The 21,053-nt window shown below is 41.8% G+C and overlaps 1 protein-coding gene across 1 annotated transcript in view; it reads right to left on the bottom strand.

Annotated features, from left to right (window-relative positions):
* LAMA3 (laminin subunit alpha 3) overlaps positions 1-21,053 on the bottom strand; it is a 250,657-nt gene that overhangs the window by 216,747 nt on the left and 12,857 nt on the right. The window contains exon 2 of the mRNA XM_077900280.1: positions 4,890-5,042. Within this exon, the coding sequence (XP_077756406.1) occupies positions 4,890-5,042 (153 nt within the window). The remainder of the gene's footprint in view (positions 1-4,889; positions 5,043-21,053) is intronic.

The following is a 21,053-nucleotide window of genomic DNA, read 5'->3' as shown; positions in this document are numbered from 1 at the left end:
AAAAAAAAAATTCCCACTTCCCTTCATCTGAGGTCTGTAGGTTACTATTCAGTTACAAAATCTAACCTATCAGTGGCACTTTCGTGGCGAATTCCAGCAAAAAGAAAATACAGATCCTATCAATAGGGCATACAGTCTGAATCTCGCAAGACCAAACCTACTTGTTAGAACACATGTGGCTATGACACAAAGAGGAAAGAAACACCTTCTGTCTGACATCTTTGATGACGCTTTTCCTGCTTCTGTGCTCTTTGAGAGTATTTCCTACGGTACTGTATACAGTGTTTTCTAGAGGAGCAGAAATAATGAGTCCATTTAACAATGAGCGTCTATTGAAGTTCAGTTTATTTTATTAAATAAAAATATATTTCAAAACCACTGGCATAAAGAGGTTTAAAAATGAAGCAGCTAATTTGTCCAAACTTCAGAGCAATCTCATGGGGTAAGTACAATCATTATCTCCCTCTTAAAGGATGAAGCTCAGGACAGAGCAGTTGCTCAGGGCCACACAGTGAGTAAGCAGTGCACTAGAGTGCAAACCAGGGTGGGCCAATTCCAGGATCCACCATTGACTGCCCCCCGCCCCATTCAGAGCAGCCTCCTCAGTCAGCCTCCTCAGTCAGTCAAGCATTGGGGGAACACAATCTTCACACAGAAGGAAGATGGCTAATGTCTGTCAGCAACCAGCAAGTTACTAATTGTTCCCACGTTGATTTTATTTTTTTAATTCAGTTGTCTTAATTAGGTATTTTTCAGTGTATCAAAAGGGTACTTTTAAAAGGTAAGGTTTGGGGTGCCTGGGTGGCTCAGTGAGTTAAATGTCTGCCTTTGGCTCAGGTAATGATCCCAGGGTCCTGGGTTTGAGCCAATGCCATTCCCTGCTCAGCGGGGAGTCTGCTTCTCCCTCTCTTTCTGCCCCAAATTGTGCATGCTGTCTCTCTCTCTCTCTCAAATAAATAGATATCATTTTTTTAAATTAAGGTTGGTGGGTTTTTTTTTTAAATAGCTTTTGGGGAGAAAAAGTAAATCCAGCAGACATGGTATGATAGGTACACATTGTTTTTGACAGGTTAAAATTCCCAACTAATTACAGAAATCCTCACTTAAATAATTTGTGTAATAGGTAAATTTTGATCATCACCAGCAAAATATCTACTAAATTAATAACAGAGATGAGTTATTAGAGAGATAAGACTAATTCATAGTTGAAATTGGGCTTGTCGAGTCTTTCAAACCATGAAAGGTCTTCCTGAATTATCTCAGATGAAAATTGTTGATGAAAATATTCTTGGGAGAGAGGTAATTTATTTTTTATTTTTTTATGATAGTCACACACAGAGAGAGAGAGAGAGAGAGAGAGGTAGAGACACAAGCAGAGGGAGAAGCAGGCCCCATGCACCGGGAGCCCGACGTGGGATTCGATCCCCGGTCTCCAGGATCACGCCCTGGGCCAAAGGCAGGCGCCAAACCTCTGTGCCACCCAGGGATCCCCGGGAGAGAGGTAATTTAATACAACATGTGAGCTGAAGAGGTTGACAGCCCTTCTATCACCAAACTATCCCCAACCAAAATGAAGATAACACACTCAATTGGTAAAAGTCTCAGTATCACTCGATTTCTAGGCTATGGGATACATTGCCTTTTTGATTGCTTTCAAGCAATACTTTTTTTGGAGAAATTTGTTTTCTGTTCAATTGAAGTATAGTTAACATACAATGTTATACCAGTTTCAGGTGTACAATATAGTGATTCAACAATTCAATGCATTACTCAGTGCTCATCATGATAAGTGTACTCTTGATCCCCTTCACCTGTTTCCCTGTCCCCTCAACCACCTCTCCTCTGGTAACCATCAGTGTGTTCCCTATAGTTAAGAGTCTGTACTTTTTCGGGTAGCCCGGGTGGCTCAGCGGTTTAGCGCCGCCTTCAGCCCAGGGTCTGATCCTGGAGACCCAGGATAGAGCTCCTTGCATGGAGCCTGCTTCTCCTCTGTCTGTGTCTTTGCCTTCTCTGTGTATCTCATGAATAAATAAATAAAATCTTTAAAGAAAAAAAGAGTCTTTGTTTTTGCTTTGTCTCTTTTTTCTTCGTTCATTTGTTTTGTTTCTTAAATTCCACATATGAGTGAAATCATATGGTATTTGTCATTCTCTAATTTATTGCACCTAGCATTATACCCTTTAGCTCCATCCATGTTGTCGCAAATGGCGAGATTCATTATTCTTACTGAATAATATTCCATTGTGTATATACACCACATCTTCTTTATCCAATCATGTATCAGCAGACACTTAGGTTGCTTCCATAATTTGGCTATTGTAAATAATGTTGCAGTAAACATAGGGGTGCACATACGTTTTCAAATTAGTGTTTTTATTCTCTTTGGGTAAATATCCAGAATTACTGGAATTACTGGATCCATATGATGATTCTATTTTTGATTTCTTGGGAAACCTCCATATTGTTTTCCAGAGTGGCTGCTCCAGTTTGCAGTGCCACCAAACGTGCACGAGGTTCCTGCAGCCCCACTCACCAACATCAGGAAAGCACCCTGCAGGTAGATGTGACCACGGCCCCAGCAGATGGGCAGAGGGCAGGCATCTGGTCAAGCAGTATTTCCTATATGAACTATACTCTGTACACCACTATCACCAGCAGAAAGATGGGTTTAAACATCAGTGTTAGTACTATCATTAGTGTTAGTGCTAGTGTTGTTCTATGTCTCCTATTATGAATCAGTCAGCAGTCTTATCTTTACCTCACTTTCAACAGCTCTCCCCCTATTTCTTCTCTCCTCATTCCTTCGGAACTCTTCAAATTAGATTTCTGTACTCCAAGCTTCCTTTCCTTTCACAATCTCTCTTACTCTCTCTGCAGTCAGGTTTTCAGTCCTGTCTCATCAAAGCCACCAGGGACCTCCACATTAGCAAATTCAATGGCAAATTATCAGTCATGACATGTCCTATGTTACTTGATGCAGTATTTGACATAGTCACTCTCCCTGTATTTTCTTTCCTTGAAACACTCTTTCCATGAACTTTTTGTTGATGTGCTACGGTTCTACTGAGGTATATCTCACACACCATTCAGTTCATTCATCTAAATGGACAGTCCAAAGGTTTTTGGTATGTTCACAAACTTGTCCAATCAACCACATTCAATTTTCATCTGTCTTCCCCAAAACAAGCCATCCCTCCCAGAAGTCATCCCTCAATTCCCTCCAAAACCCCCATCCCCAGGCAGCCACTAAGCTACTATTGCTCTACGTCTATAGATATGCCTATCTGTACATCTCATATACATGGAATCACATGATATGTGATCTTTTTTGACTGGCCTCTTTCAAGCAGCATGTCTTCAAAGTTTATCCATGTTGTAGCATTCAGCAGAAATCCACACCTTTTGATTGTTGAATAATATTGCATGTATAGATATGGATATTAGGCTTATTCTACAACTGATGGACATTTGAGTTTCTCCCACTTTTTGGCTATTACGAATAATGCTATAATGAACATTCATAAACAAGTTCTTTTGTGTATGTATGTGTTCATGTTTCCTGAATATATAACTAGGAGCAGAATTGCTAGGTCATATGGCAACTCTGTGTTTAACTTTCTGAGGAAAGTTTCTGCAAACTGTTTTCCAAAGCAGCTATGCCATTCTATTTTGCACTAACCATGTATTAGAGTTCCCATCTCTCCAGAACCTCATCAATACTTTATCTATCTTTTTGATTATAGCCACCCAACTGAGTGTGAAGTGGTATCTCATTGTGGTTTTAACTTATATTTTCCTGATAGCTAATGATGCTAAGCAACTTTTCATATGCTTATTGGCCACTCATGTATCTTCTCTGAAGAACTGTCTATTCAGATCCCTTGCCCATTTTTTAAAATTAGGCTTTTTGTCTTGTATTATAGAGCTGTAAGACTGCCTTTCTTTTGATATACTTTCTTCCCCTGGCTTTAGGACTCTTTCTTGATTGTCCTCCTCCCATCTTTCATCTCATATCAATCTTCTTTACTGGTTCCTTCTCTTTTCCAGGACTTCTTAATCTTGGAGAGTCCCATGGCTCAGCCCTAGATCCCCTCCTCTTCTCACTCGCATGTGGTCTCATCAGTTAGCACAATCTATATGCCATTGATTTCCAAATGTCTATTTCAGCAGGAGCTCTACCTGAACCAGGCAGCCTTGGACAATGCACTGGGGAAGCACTCTCTGCCCTGAAGGTCCAGTGTGTCTCAACCCCTACTAAATGTCACTGGATCAAGAGAAGTTCATTCTGGCTCCACAGGCAGCAGCACTCCTGGGAACCAAGCAAGAGCCCCAGTACCAGATGAACAAAGCAGACTGGAATAGTATGCACCAGTTCTGAAAACCAAATTGTCATTGGAACTACAGGCTGCAAAAGCAGGCCAGAGCCTACATATTAAACCTAAACAGGGTGACTATCTGCTAAGCTGAGAGATTTAAATAGGACTTAGAGTATCCTAATATAATATCTAAAATGTCCAAAATACAAGTGGAAATCACTCATTATATCAACATACAGGGGGAAATAACAAGTTGAATGAGAAAAACAATCAACAGACCCCAATAAGAGATGATGAAACAGATGATAGAATTATCTGACAAAAACTTTAAAGTAGCAATCATAAAAATGCTTCAGTGAGTAAGTACAAATATTCTTAAAGTAAATAAAAACATATAAAATCTCAGCCAAGGAACAGAAGATATAAAAAATATAAAGATATTAAAAAAACCAAGAGGAAATTATACCAATTAAAACTGATACCTGTTTTTTAATATAATTTTTATCTCAGAAATAACTACAGAAACAACGATCCAAACTAATTTCTCCCTTTCCAATTGGAAGCATAACTTACCTGCCCTAGATCCAAGGTGACATTGACTTTGTTGTATTGTGTGCCTGAGGAGAGAGGAGGGCTTTGCCACCAACTCTCGGATCCATCAATTGCATTGGTGACAGGATGCGCTTTCCTGGGGTCTTCAGAATTGCAATAGTCACAGAACTGACCCTGCAGGAGGAAAAAAGCTCTTTTTTTATTTTCAAGTAATTCTTTCTTAACAATTTAGTAAAGAGGTAACTATAAGACTGCTTTACACAGGGATCCCTGGGTGGCGCAGTGGTTTAGTGCCTGCCTTTGGCCCAGGGCACGATCCTGGAGACATGGGATCGAATCCCACATCGGGCTCCTGGTGCATGGAGCCTGCTTCTCCCTCTGCCTGTGTCTCTGCCTCTCTCTCTCTCTGTGTGACTATCATAAATAAATAAAAATTAAAAAAAAAAAGACTGCTTTACACAGCTTAGAGATGTCAGCCATTGATTCATCATACTGTATTCTGAAGACAGTAATAAGGCTTTTTCTTTTTTCATTTAATCTTTTTTTTAAGATTTATTTATTTATTTACTTGAGAGAGAGAGCACATATGCAAGAGTTGGAGGGAGGAGCAAAGGAAAAGAGGGAGAAAACAGACTCCACGCTGAGCAGGGAGCTCAATGTGGGCCTGGATCTCAGGACCATGAGATCATGACCTGAGCTAAAATCAAGAGTCAGACACCTAACCGACTGAGCCACCCAGGTGCCCCTCTTTTTCATTTAATCTTAAACCATACTGCCTGTTTATGTCTGTGTGTATAATGCTTCTAGGACATATACATTTATCTTCCATGTTTTACAACTATGTTTTTCTTGTCCTATATGACATTTTAAGAAGAACCTGTTGTACCTGAGATGCAAAGATGTTTTCCTTCAGCAAATCCTTTTTACTCTTTATGTTCTATTCTGCAATTTCCATGTCAAGCACTAAGATACAGAGAATCCCTGTTCAGAGTCCCAGTGGAGAGGATAAGTAGACAATTATAAGGGAAGTGAGATACAGCAAGACTATAGAGTTCCAAGTATAAGGCAACACGTATTCTATGGGCTTAGGAAACAGGGTAGAAGAGGTGGAATTAGTTGCTGGTGAGAATGGACCAGCTTTGGTAAGTGTCAGTGAGAAGCAAACAAGGAAGGAGTTAAGGTAGAAGAACTAGCCCAAACAAAGGCACGGAGGCCAGTTGGTCCAGTTTAACAACAGAGAAGTAATCAAAGACGAGTCTCAAAAAGTAAGTGGGGAGATAATGGCTGAGCTGTGGATACCAAAGTGAGAAATTGATAGTTAATTCCATAGATGAATGAGAATCCATGTTTACCTGGAGTGATATCTATTTGGTATTATCAGCCTTACTAAATTCTGATTCTATTGATATCATTTCATTTCCTTATTGAATTATTCTTCTCGGTAGGCAATTTTTTTTCTGTTTTGTTTTGTTTGTGATGCAGAATTTTACAGCCGTTACCACCAAAAAAGCTGAACTTTATAAAAGTTTAAAGGTTTAAAAGCCTTTCTTATATTCTTATATATTGATTATATTTTAACTGGGTCAAAAGATCATGATTATCCAGTAATGGGTTTCACATACTGAACTGCTTTGTTCCCCCATTCAATTACCTTAAAGCATAACCACCACAGAGGAGGTGGATAAAGAAGCAAACTTACAGTTACAGCCTTCTCAGAAATTCTATAATGTAATGAATGGTACCTCTGCCTCTCCCCCTGGTGAGCATCTTGAAAGTTAATTCTTAAGTGTACAAAGATACATTTGATCCTGGTGGGTAACCAAATGTGTGACCAAATGTTTTCATCTACTGTGTAACTGAGGATTCTCTCATATGTGGTGATATATTTATGCACACTTTATCTTTCAACATCCTATACTTATGTAACTCAAGAGCAACATCTGGGATATGCAGCCCCATGAGTTCATGAGATCAGAGATCATATGCGTCCTGCTTGTCACTACATTTTAGCCAGCACATTGTCTTGCACCTCAAAGAAGTTCAATAAAGTAATTATCTCATCAGCAATTCTTAAAAAAATGAAGGTTCTTTCTATAAAAATTTGTCAATATAATAAAAAGCATAACAATTATTTAAGCTAAGACATTTAAACACTTATGAATATTTTTCCTTGCAATCATCTTTATTTTTACCATTTTTCCCCAGAGAGATTTTACCAATTTAATTATCTGATAAGGGAATTATATTATTCCCCTCTAAGGTTAGGAGCTTTACATGTAGTTAGAAGCAAATCTCTTCCAAGGATATGGATGCTTATGATCTGCATTTATCTCCATCTTCATCTCCATAATGAACATATAAAGAATATAGATGATGCTTTTTGTGTTTTAAGTGATTCTCAATTTTCAAATAATTATATTAATAAATAAAGTGAACATTTAAAGAGCACCTATTCTGCACTGGGCACCATCCACTTCACATTTGCTCCCTAAGGCTATCATCTCTATTTTGCAGTTAAGGAGACACAGTGAGTAAGTTAAGTATTTTCCCAAGAATCACACAACTGGTAAATGGTAGAACCAGGATCCAAACCTAGGGTCCCAGAAATAGTATGTCAACCACCACCTAGTAACTCTCTTCCCCATCAAGCACCTACAACTCTGGTTTATTAGACATTGTGAATAGCCAATAACATACATTACTCCGTATAATTGGTCTAGAAAAAAGAGGCCTCGTGGTGCCCTAGAGTGCAATACCTCCACCCCTACCCTCACCCCTGATTCCCCAGAACCAGATATTGCAAGGGTGTCTCCCATGGGAGCAGCATGCAGCCTCCTGCTGTGGCTGAACATTTGTCTACCGCCTGGCCAGCTGCAATGGCCCACTTTGTCCACTGGGGGCGTGCCGGGCAGGATTTGGTCCCTGTGCTGTCAGGGGGCCTATCTGGGGATGCTGCAGGGCAGTGTCTGCAGTCAGACCAAATGCCTGCCCTCAGTCCATCTGCCAGGATTGCAATCACACTGAACCGCAGGGCACTCTTCCTGTGATGTCCCCTGAGAGGTTTTCGTCCTGCCCCCAGTCTGTCTGCTGGGGCTGTAGTTGTACTGATCACCAGGGTGCTCTCTCTCTCTGCTGCTAGTTAGAAGGAATGGCTGCTGGGACTGCAGATGCACTGGTGTGTGTGGTTATCTTCCCCTCTCCCTAGGGCAGGAGTCACTTTGGAGTGGCATTGGTCCCTGCTGGGGTGGTTTGTAAGGTGTGTAAGGGCAGAAGTGGCTTTAGGAGAGACACACGCCAAATGGGGTTGATGTGGGTGGGACAGATCTGCAGGGAAACACAAGGGTGGGGCACACGGTGCTAGCAAGATAAGTGGAGAGTGTTCACACTGGTTCCCAAAAGTGCCTGGCTATCCAGACTAAGAGGGGAGGGGATGGAGAGCGGGTGGGGAAATGTCACTACCAGCACCCCTGTCAGAATGGCTAGAATAAAAAAGACAAGAAATCCAAGTGTTGATAAGGATGTGGAGAAAGAGGAACCCTTGTGCACCTGTTGGTAGGAATGCAAATTAGTGCAGCCACTTCAGAAAACAGCATAGAGGCTCCTTAAAAAATTAAAAATAGAATAGGAATATGATTCAGTAACTCCACAACTGGTATCTACCCAAAGAAAACAAAACCACTAATTTGAAAAGATATATGCATCCCTAAGCTTATAAGAGCATTATTTACAATAGCCAAGATATGGAATTGACTCAAATGTCCATCAATAGATGAATGGATAAAGAAGAGTGGCATGTATATACATTGGAATGTTTCTTACCAATAAAAAAAGAATGAGATTTTGTCATCTGCAACAACATGGATGGACCTACAGGGTATTATGCTAAGTAAAAGAAGTCAGACAGAGAAAGACAAATACCATATGATTTCACTCGAATATTGAATATAAGTAAGTAACAAACAAAATTTATTAAAAGAATTTCTTAGATCTAAATAAATAAAATGACTGTTTTCTTGGATAGGATAATATTAATACTTGTCAATTCTTCCCCAAAATTGATCTATAAAATCAATACAAACCCAAAAAAAATCTCAATGAGATTTTCTTGAGTACAATAATTTTAAAATTTATATGCAACAGTAAAGAACCAAGAAAAAACAGGATATTGCTGAACAGGGAGACCAGAGAGGAGGAAACCTGCCCTACAAGGCATCAGGGCTTATTTTTTTTTTTATTTATTTATGATAGAGAGAGAGAGAGAGAGAGAGAGAGGCAGAGACACAGGCAGAGGGAGAAGCAGGCTCCATGCACCGGGAGCCTGACGTGGGACTCGATCCCGGGTCTCCAGGATCGCGCCCTGGGCCAAAGGCAGGCGCCAAACCGCTGCGCCACCCAGGGATCCCGCATCAGGGCTTATTATGAAGCTATTATAATTAAAACAGAGCAAGATGAGAGGAACAGCCCTACAGGACAGAGAAGAGCCCAAAACAGATCCATGCATTTTGAAAACATTAGTATATAATAGAGGTGGTACATCAGATCAGTGAGAAAAGCTAATCCACCTCAAATGCGAAACAATAAAATCAAATTCCTACTCAAGCCACAGCAAAAATCAGCTTCAGATGAATTGAGGACTTAATGTCAGAAATAAACTTTAAAAAAATTAGCACAAAATATCAGTGAATATCATTTAGAATTTGAAGCAAGGAACGATTTCTTAAACGAGATGCAGAAAGCATTGACTATAAAAGAAGAGCTAGATTAAAATTAAGAATAAAATTCACCTTACAGGTGCCTGGGTGGCTCAGTCGGTTAAGCGTCTGACTCTTGATTTTGGCTCAGGTCATGATCTCAGGGCCATGAGATGGAACCCTATGTTGTTCTCTGTGCTGGACATGAAGCCCGCTTAAGATTCTTTTTCTTCCTCTGCCCCTCCCCCACCCACTTACATGCTTGTGCGCGCACTCTCTCTCAAAATAAAATAAAATAAAATTTAAAAATAATACAAATATTTTTAAAAAAAGAATATTGGTTCATCTTAAAGAAATAGAAAGAAAAGTTACAAACTGAAAGGTATTCACAATATACAAATGGCAGACATCTCTCATAATGGCTGCCAACAATTCCTTCTCCGTGTGTGTGTGTGTGTGTGTGTGTGTGTGTGTGTCTGCCACTTCAAACATCAAGCAGTGAAGGCTATTTTCCCTGGAGATTATTCTCTCCTCTTACCTGACTTTATTATTTGCAGAAGAGTCATTCTGGATTTTGGAGCAGAGGCCTTAAAAGGACTGGCATATTGTGCTCCCTTCCTCTTGCAAGCCAGCCTCCAGGTAAAAAGTCCAACTATCCCCAAGTCACCATGCTAAGAGAAAGTCCAAGCTAACCAAATGGCAAGGAGCACCAAGACGCCAGACATAGTGAAGCCTTCTTGGACCACTGAGTTATTCCAGCTAACATCACATGGGGCAGAAGAACCACCCACCTGAGCCCAGTCACCCCACAGAATCATAAGAAAGCAAAGTTTTGTTTTAAGCCACTAAGTTTTGCCGTGGTGTTACACAAGAATCAATACCTGAACAAAGAACATAAAATCAGCAAAGAATTCTCATCAGAAATATATACCAAACTTCTGCAAATCAGTATGGAAAGTATCAACAGATCAATAGAAAAACGGGCAAAAGTAGGAACAGGCATTTTACAGAAGAGAACACACATATATCAATAAACATTTGAAGAAATGTTCTCTCACCAGCATTAGTGATCAGGGCAGATCACAGTGTAATACTGTTTTATATCCATTCAACAGGCCGAAGTTCAAAATTTGAGGATAAATAGTATTGGAAAGGACATGAGGAGTACAAATTGGGGCAGAGACTTTGGAAACTATTTTGGCATTATCTTATAATGTTGAAAATTCACATTTCCTGTGACCCAGGAATTCTACCTTCAAGCACATAACCCATAAACTCTTGCACAAACCTGATGACATCATGTTCAAGAATATTCACAGAAGCACTGTTCACAAGAGCAAAATCCTGGGAATAACGTAATGACCCAGTCACATGAGTGTGAATGAATCAAGTAGTGAATGAATAAATGACCAATAGCGAATAAATAAATATATTTGACAACATGAAACAAGATGGATGAATCTTAGCAATATAACATTAAATGAGGGGGGAAAGTATGATATAAAGTCAAAAGCAACCAAAATGAGAAATACTTTTTAGGAAAATAGACATAATAAAACTATATAAAAAGGAAAGCAAAGAAAAAATAAAGGATTCAGGATGGTGGTCACCCCATACTGTGGAAAACAGAGAGATGGGAAGTAGGGAAACCATATGGTTAGACATAAGTTACTACCAAGGCCCTATTCTGGTTTTGGTAGCAAGTACATAGATGCTTGTTATATTATTTAAAACCATCCATCCACATATGCATTAAAACAGACCATGCAAGGACCAATGATCAAAGCATGTCATAAACTGAGGGTTGTAGATAATCCATAATCCAACTCTGCATCTGAGGTTCAATATTTTTAAAATAGCCATAAATAAATAAAAGCAGGACCAAAACTGAGACATGTCAGAGAAGAGGAGGACAAAGGAAGCAGTGGGATTCTTTCATGATTGTGTTGAATGAATCACCCATCCATGCTCACAAACCTGTGCTGGTCATCTACTCTGTATTCCAGATAGAGATGAAAATACTAAAAGACAAGGACTAGGGACTCATCGAGATGGGGACAAGGGATGCATGCTCTGAATTGTATCAAGACTATTACTAGCCTAGACATATGGGAAATAGCAAATATAACAGAAGGGGCTGGAAGGCAAAAGGACAAAACTGTTCAAATAAACAATACAGAGTTGAGATCTAAGGTTGGAAGGCCCTGGAAAATAAGCCAATGTTTCAGAGACCCACAAGGGGACCTATGCTTTTTCAGAAGGATGGGGAAAAAGTCTATCTTATTTGTAACATTGTTGATGCTTCTACTTAACTGAAAGCCTCTTGTATACAATGCTTCCCAGCTAAATTCACAGTATAACACTGTATTGTTCTAAGACATGAGAGATGGATTACAGCAATGCTCCTAATATAATTTTTTTTTTGTTTAAACACTCATCCAGGGGCAGCCCGGGTGGCTCAGCGGTTTAGCGCCGCCTTCGGCCCAGGGTGTGATCCTGGAGACCGGGATCGAGTCCCGCGTCAGGCTCCCTGCCTGCTTCTTTTTTTTTTTTTTTCCCTGCCTGCTTCTGCCTGTGTCTCTGCCTCTCTCTGTGTGTTTCCCATGAATAAATAAATAAAATATTTAAAAAAATAAACACTCATCCATTTATCCACCGTCTTAGAATTGCCAACGTGTAGAGCACAAACAACTACTAAGAGTTGGCCCCTGCCCCAAAAGAAATGTAGCAGGAGGGAAGAGAAGTAGCTCAAATACAATATATTACCAGAAGTTGCTAAAATCAAGCTAGCATGAGAATATTTAAACCCAGGAGAGGCATGTCATGCATTACTTGGCTTCATCTTCATGACCCTCTCAGGCTTATATCAAGGTATTCAAAACTTCAAGGCAAAGAAGAGAAGGCTCAGAGAGGTGAAGTGCCTCCCCTCAAACCACACAGCTAGGATGTGCTGGAATCAGGACCTGTGTGTGGGTCTGGTGATGTTACTCACAGCCAGAACGCCTTCCATCCTTATCAAACTGTTCCGTGAGCTCCATCAAAGAGCTCTGTCTTCCATTTGGATGGAATGTGAGACCACACGGAAACAGCACTTATGTAAACTTTCCACATACCTGCCCACAACCTGGGAAAGAGACCCAGCTCGGGTCTCTACAAGTTCCATGTTAGTCAAATTATTTAGCCTCCCTTCAGCTCTGTTTTCCCTTTGCTAAAATGGGCTAACCCTCCAATCGTATGCAGTGGTTGTGAAAATTCAATGAGATGTCATCCAGGAAGTGATCATACTAATAACAACCATCCAACCCCTGGGGTATTTGTTTAAAATGGAGATCTCAGGTCCTACATCCCTGCATGGAGGCTGTGTCTCTAAGCCAAGAATCAGAATTTTTAGCAAAAACCTCAGCTAATTCTTCCATCCACTGCAGTCTGGGACCACAGAGGCAGCAGTGACAGGCACAGGCGAGGTGTGCCACTAGAGACCCATCTTGCAGCAACAGTCACAGAAGTAGCTGCATTGACAGTAGTGACAACAAAAGGAAACATCCACCTGCTAAACAGGGCACCTTGCACTTTGTACATGGTGACATTGCTTGCTTCAATTCAAGCAAATTGAATTTAAATCTATTTATCATTAAATAGATTTAATGATAAATCTATTAAGATGAGTATAATGAGTCGGCCCTTTTAGAGATAAGGAGACAGAGGCTCAAAGAAGTTGAACAACTTGCCTAAGTGGTATAGCCAAGAGAGGAAACCTCGGAGGGAGGCTGGAGGGTGGAAGGTGAGAGGTAGTGGGGGGAGAAGGAGGAGGCAGGGAGCGGCAGTAACTGTCCAGCACCAGGAAGCAGCTCGCCCCTCAGAGATTGGGCCTTGGCCAGAGAAACGTGTTCCGCTGGCCCCCACCTGCCTGTGAGCCAGGTAGGACCAGGTAAAGGAAGAGGCTTTTCAGCTTCTCCACCCTTTGACAATTGAGAAGTGTGTTTTTTCTGTTGGTACAGTGTTTCACTCTATTACCTCTTTTACTCTTCTAGGAATTATTTCACACATTCTCGAAGCTCCTCAAACCTCCTCCCTCTTCCCCTCTCCTGAGGAATTTACTGAATATGCCCATCTTCCTAAACCACAAACCTCCCTGCATTTCTGCCCACTCACCTGCTTTGCCTCCCATTGCTGTGGAGAAGCTGTCTTGTGCTCCAAAGTCTCCCCCTCCCCATCCCTCCTCCCCACATGCTGAATCTGCCCCTCCTACCTGCTCCAGGGCTTTGTATCTGCAATTACACCCCCTAAACACACACACTCTTCCGTATCTCACTGTAGCCCTCTACTGGATCATTCCTATCAGACAACCCTCCACTTTCCCCTCACTCACTCCCCTCCACCCACACTGATCCTTGCTACTCCTCATTCACACCAAGCACCTTCCCATCTCAGGGTCTTTGCATTTGCTGTTCCCTCTCCCAACAATATGCTTTTCCCAGACTTAAGTCCCTTTTCCCAGAGGTCTTCCCTATTCACTCCATCAAAAGCAGTGCTGCACTGTGGCATCTCTTTCTACTGTCATATCTGTTTTCTCTTTCTTCTGAACAGAAAGTACTTATCAGGGATCCCTGGGTGGCGCAGAGGTTTGGCGCCTGCCTTTGGCCCGGGCCACGGTCCTGGAGACCTGGGATCGAGTCCCACGTCGGGCTCCCGGTGCATGGAGCCTGCTTCTCCCTCTGCCTGTGTCTCTGCCTCTCTCTCTCTCTCTCTCTCTCTCTCTCTCTCTATCATAAATTAAAAAAATTAAAAAAAAAAAGTACTTATCATTTGCTGATTTTGCTATCATCCTTATTGCCTTGTAAGTGCCTTGAAAACAGGGACTTGTTCACTACCTAGAACAGTATCTGGCACAAGGGAGGCACTTAATACTTGTTCACTTAGTTAATAAATTAAAATGGCATAAACTATTTTGGGACTCTAAGAAACATACTAGAAAGTGATAAACAAGTTAGTGATAAGAAGGATCAGTCATCCCAGACACAGCCCTCTTTCTCCCCAGAGGGAAAAAGGGTGTGTGTGTGTGTGTGTGTGTGTGTGTGTGTGAGAGAGAGAGAGAGAGATTTTACCTATTTTTTTTTTAAAGGCATAGGGGCAGAGGAAGAAGAGGGGGAATCTTCAGCAGGCTCTATGCCCAGCACTGAGTCCAACATGGGAGTTGATCTTACAACCCTCAGATCATGACCTGAGCCAAAAATCAAGAGTCAGATGCTCAACTGACTAAGCCACCCAGGCACCCCTGATTTTACCTCTAATGTCAGAAAGTAAACTCTTGATGTTCAAAAACAACAAATTGCAGACTCTTGTCACTAAACTCATTAGAAAGCACAGTGTAACTAAATTTAGACCAGCTTGTTCTCCTCTAATGGAAGTCTACTTGTTTCATCCCTCAGGGCCTCCAAGAAGCCATTCCCAGCTCCTAACTTCCAACCACTTGTCTGCTCTGGCCAGGAAGCACCACTCATGCTCAGCTCAGCTCTCCCATCTTTCTGTGGTACCTCTCTCATTTCAGAGACTTCTCAGGTACTAATTTTTCTTGCTTACCTTCCCATCATGGCCAAATCAGAGAACAAAGAAAGAAAATGATGGTAATCCTCTTGGCCACAATATGCTTCTTGTTGATTTCTTTCCATTCAGAAGAAGTTTCCCCAGAACTATGTCTCCATCTCCTAATCTACTCCACCCACCACATCTGACCTCTTTATCAAAGCCTTGATATTTCCACCTCCTCAATAACCTTTAGTTACAGTTACAATTTATTAAACACTAACTACGCCCCAGATGTGTATGGTTTACTTCATGTAATCCTCAGGATAACCTTATGAACTAAGTGGTATTATATCCCCATTTTACAGAAGATGAGACCAAGGTTCACAGAGGTTACATAACTCACTCAGGGTTACATCCTTAGGAAGAGATGCTTTCAAAGGGAGCTCTATTAATTCCAAAGCCCATGTTCTTAACTCTGACACCATACCATCTACTTTTGGAGGTTCTAGTACCAAATAGTTCCTTCTTGAAAGAACCCAAGAAGTTCCTTCTGGAAGTTTTTAAACTCATATTTTGATGGTCTCCATACATTCCTCTTTCTTCCACTTCTCCCTCTATTCTCTTGTTCTCTGTATGTTGTGTTGGCATTTTACTGGCAAATAAGGGGTCACTCAGTACCTGTCATCGCATGTAAGTTACCTGCTCTAACACAAGTTCAGGTTGACAAAGTGGGCCAGGTCACATTTACTTCTCCCCCAAACCCAAACTACTTCCTTCCAAGAGTTTCATGCCAAATCCTAGGTTGATGAGAACCCATCTGCCCTAATAGTGTATTCATTCAACCATCAACTACTGACCTGCTAAGAGCCAGATACTGCCCTTGGGGACATAGTCTGACCGTGACCTGGTTCATTCCTCGAGCCAAGCTTTTCCCTTTCAATTTCCTTTTAGTTCCTGATCTTTTCATGAATCAATGATACTCCTCACTGCTTTACTCTCCTATTGTTCCTCAACTCTTTTGTTCAAAGCTTTTCTTTCTTTTTTTTTTTTTTAATTCATAAGAGACAGAGAGAGAGAGAGAGAGAGAGAGAGAGAGGCAGACACACAGGCAAAGGGAAAAGCAGACTCCATGCAGGGAGCCCAATGCGGGACTTGATCCCAGGTCTCCAGGATCACACCCTGGGCTAAAGGCAGCGCTAAACCGCTGAGCCACCCGGGCTGCCCAGTTCAAAGCTTTTAAATTTCATCAGTCACTTAAATTCTTTTGAGGACCAGAAGGGATATAAATCCATACAAAACCAAAATGAAGTATTTATAAATTCTGGAAAGGATACAGAGGTCTCACTCAGGCATAACATTCAAAACACACAACAACTAGGGCAGCATGGCTTTCTGAATTCCTAGAACACACTGTGCCTGTTCCCACATCACAACCCTTGTACCTGTTGGTCCCTCTGCATGGAACACATTTTCCCACCCTCTTCATGAGGCTGATTTCTTCCCAACCCCCAGGTTTCTGTACCAATAACACCTCCTTAGAAAAGCCTCTTCAGGGATCCCTGGGTGGCGCAGCGGTTTGGCGCCTGTCTTTGGCCCAGGGTGCGATCCTGGAGACCCGGGATCGAATCCCACGTCGGGCTCCCGGTGCATGGGGCCTGCTCCTCCCTCTGCCTGTGTCTCTGTCTCTGTCTCTCTCTGTGTGTGTGTGTGTGACTATCATAAATAAATAAAAATTAAAAAAAAAGAAAAGCCTCTCCATTTACTGAACCTAGAGAAGCTTCCCTCCACTAACCACTTTGACAATAAGGAGGGCACATGATGAGATGAACACTGGGTGTTATACTATATGTTAGCAAATTGAATTTAAATAAAATACGTTTTTAAATCTTGCTTATTCCCTCTATGATATAACCATAATCTATAATTATTGTAATATGTTTACTCATTGGTTGCAGTCTCCACAGATAACACCACCTCCATGCAGGTAGAGACCTTTGTTACCTTGTTCAAATTTGTATTCCCAGCCCACAGTGTCCTTGTCCCCTGTGCCTGGAACATAGATGTCAATAAGTATTTGTTCAATACAGGAGCGAGGGATGCCTGGGTGGCTCAGCGGCTGAGCGTCTGCCTTCAGCTCAGGGTGTGATCCCCGAGTCTTGCGATCAAGTCCCACATCGGGCTTCCTGCATGGAGCCTGCTTCTCCCTCTGCCTATGTCTCTGCCTCTCTTTGTGTGTCTCTCATGAATAAATAAATAAAATCTTTTTTAAAAAAATAGAGGAGTGAATGAGTATTACACACATTCTCAGGTAGCAGTTCTTTCCTTCATTGATAAGAATCTACATTAAGAACCATCCAGGGCTGGGCTCAGCGTTTTAGCTCTGCCTTCAGCCCAGGGTATGATCCTGGAGACCCGGGATCGAGTCCCACATCAGGCTCCCAGCATGGAGCCTGCTTCTCCCTCTGCCTGTGTCTCTGTCTCTGTGTGTGTATGTGTCTCGTATGAATAAATAAATAAAATCCAGGGCCACCTGGGTGGCTCAGTCGGTCTCAGCATTGTGAGATGGAGATGGAGCCCAGCTTCGGGCTCTGCACTCAGTGGGGAGTCTGCTTGAGGATTCTCTCTCCCTCTCCCTCTGCCTCTCCCTTGCTTGTACCTTCTCCTCCCTCTCTCTCCCTCCCTCTCAAGTAAATAAGTAAATCTTTTTTTAAAAATCATCCACAAAAATTCTACCAGCTTCCAGGTGCTGAGATGGTCAATGAAAACAAGCCAATCTGGGGATCCCTGGGTGGCGCAGTGGTTTAGCGCCTGCCTTTGGCCCAGGGCTCGATCCTGGAGACCGAGGATCGAATCCCACATCAGGCTCCCGGTGCATGGAGCCTGCTTCTCCCTCTGCCTGTGTCTCTGCCTCTCTCTCTCTCTCTCTCTCTCTGTGACTATCATAAATAAATAAAAATTAAAAAAAAAAAAGGAAAACAAGCCAATCTGAAAATAACAATCAAGATTTCATTATTCACTGCAACAGTGAAGGCAAGAGGCAAAAATGCCAGCATCCCAGTGCTCCATTTTTCCCCATGGAACAGCACTAGGCAGGGGTCAGATGACAGAAGTATCTCACTGCCCAGGAGCCCCAAACAAAAGGCTCCTGCCTTTTTATGATCCCAGAGGGTTGAGGGTAAAGAGAAGGGGAGAGCAGGAGTAGAAAAATACCCCATCACCATGGGGAAAAGTGCCTCAGCCATAGCATCCCATAAGAAGTCTCAGGGGAGGCACCTGGGAAGTACTGGAAGTCCCTGAATCTAAGCTCTAGCACTGGGAATGTAGATGAGCATAGGAGCATGGCTGGTCCAGGGGCACCTGAACACTTGGCTGCAACTCCCTCGAGAAAACTGCAATGCACACATTGTATACAGGTCTGGTGTGGGGAGGGCAGCTTCCCCCATGAAGCCTGCCAGTCAAAGCCTTCTAATTGTCTGTGGATCAGCCTAAAAGATAACATATAGGATTTTGACTTCACGAAGGACTCTCATCCCCTCTTCTTTAAAAATCCTTTTGGTGGTGCCATACACTCTGCACAGTTAGTTCTTCCCCATAGCTGATCCCAATCCTTTGTGTTACAACATTACACATCCCCTTCTATTTTGTCTTAAGTGAAGATGGGGAACACTGGTTACAAACATCTTTGTAGCGATTCTGAAGACCCTCAGCCACATCTTCCTTGTGGTTAGTCAAGAAGTTCTACTGTGATTTGTTTCATCTTCAATCGTCCTAAGCTAGAGTGACAATTGCTGTACCTATTAGGCAGAGAAAACACCACCAGAACCTAGGCCAGCAAGCAATCAAAGAAAATTGAAGCTGCAGGTAACTCCAAGTATATGAGACGTAAAAAAAGTTCCATGCTGCTTAGAGAAAAGGAATGAAGGTTTTATTACTATTAGAAAGAGTGACTTCAACAGCTATATTTTTACTCAGATAAAAGTCCACTAAGTTGACCTGAAATAAATGAAATAAAACAAACAAAGAAACAAAAAAACTCAACTAGTTTATGGCAACCTTACTAAGGGATTTTCTTTCTTTTTTATTTTTATAAATTTATTTTTTATTGGTGTTCAATTTGCCAACATATAGAATAACACCCAGTGCTCATCCCATCAAGTGCCCACCTCAGTGCCCGTCACCCAGTCACCCCCACCCCCCGCCCACCTCCCCTTCCACCACGCCTAGTTCGTTTCCCAGAGTTAGGAGTCTTTTATGTTCTGTCTCCCTTTCTGATATTTCCCACTCATTTTTTCTCCTTTCCCCTTTATTCCCTTTCACTATTTTTCATATTCCCCAAATGAATGAGACCATATAATGTTTATCCTATTCCAATTAATTTATTTCACTCAGCATAATAGTTAAAAATAGATCTGCCCTACGACCCAGCAGTTGCACTGCTGGGGATTTACCCCAAAGATACAGATGCAATGAAACGCAGGGACACCTGCACCCCGATGTTTATAGCAGCACTAAGGGATTTTCTTAAAGAGGTCTCCCACCAGGCAGCTCAGGTGGCTCAGCAGTTTAGCGTCACCTTCAGCCTAGGGTGTGATCCTGGAGACTAGGGATCAAGTCCCACGTCAGGCTCCCTACGTGGAGCCTGCTTCTGCCTGTGTCTGTGCCTCTCTCTCTCACGAATATATAAATAATTTTTTTTAAAAGAGGTCTCCCACCATTTTCTGCTGATTTTTCTGGTTCATTAAAAATATTAAAAATCACATTAAAGATACATTAAGTGGTCAGTTGTCACAGTAAAATAGGAAAGGCACCTGGAAACAGAGAAGACAAGAGGAAAATTCCAAAGTCTCAAATTTCTGTTCTCATCAAATCACTACACAAACTACCTTGCATGGAACCTTTGCCACCAGTGTCTTCTGTGCACACAAATCCTCAGCAGTATTAGTCTCTGTAGAGCCAATCCCAGGACATAGGGAATTGGCCCTTTCATTTCACAATCCTACGCCACCCTTCCCTTGATGTAATCCCTCAACCCTCACTAGTGGTGAAGGAATCATCCAACCACTAGACTCTATGCAAAAGGGATCCAAGGCTCATGGTATCCATTGTCCCCAAACTCCCAGTCTCACTTGCATTAGTCAATCCTTACTTTACGGCTCTCTGATACGCTCTTCACATTTAAAGATACTTTAATGTGAATGATCCCTAAATATTTGTTCAGCCAAGAGCAACCTCATTCTATTTAGGGACTACACTTTGAATTGCCAGATTACAAAGTCTCAAAGGCAAAGACCCTAGAACTATCCAGGGAGCCTCATGAAGTGCCCTTCATGCTCCACTCCCACACACAGATAACTCACACACTGAATAGTCAGTAAGTACTGCTGACTGACGGAGAGACAAGTTATCTGATTTAAAGTTAAAGTTACTGCAATGAAAAAATAAATAAATAAAAAATAAAGTTACTGCAATGGACTGAATATTTGTATGCCCCCCACATACACCACCACAATTCCATATGTTAAGTCCTAACCCCCAAGATAATGGTATTAGGATGAATTGAATGGAATGAGTGCCCTTATAAGAGAGACCCCAGAGAGATCTCTCATTTCTCCCACCATATGCAGACACAGCAAAATAATATGAACTGGAAGTAGGTCTTCACTAGACACTGAATCTGCCCACATCTTGACCTTGGATGTCCCAGCCTCCAGAACTGTGAGAAATAAATTTCCTTTGTTGATGAGTTACTCAATCTATTGTATTTTGTTATGGCAGCCCAAATAGATGAACAGTTACTATATTAGTCTTCCAGGCTGCCATAGCAAAATACCAGAAACTGGGTGGATGAGAACAACAGAAATGAATGCCTTGTCTCAGTTCTGGAAGCTCGAAGTCTGATATTGAGGTGTTGGCAAGGCCCTACTTCCTCTGAAACCTGTAAAGGAAGGATCCTTCCTTGCCTCTTGCA

The sequence above is a fragment of the Canis aureus genome, chromosome 6 (genome assembly GCF_053574225.1).
Source record: "Canis aureus isolate CA01 chromosome 6, VMU_Caureus_v.1.0, whole genome shotgun sequence".
In the NCBI taxonomy this organism is placed as follows: Eukaryota; Metazoa; Chordata; class Mammalia; order Carnivora; family Canidae; genus Canis; species Canis aureus.
Note: the sequence above shows the minus strand (reverse complement) of the source record. Positions and strands in the feature narration are given on the sequence as shown.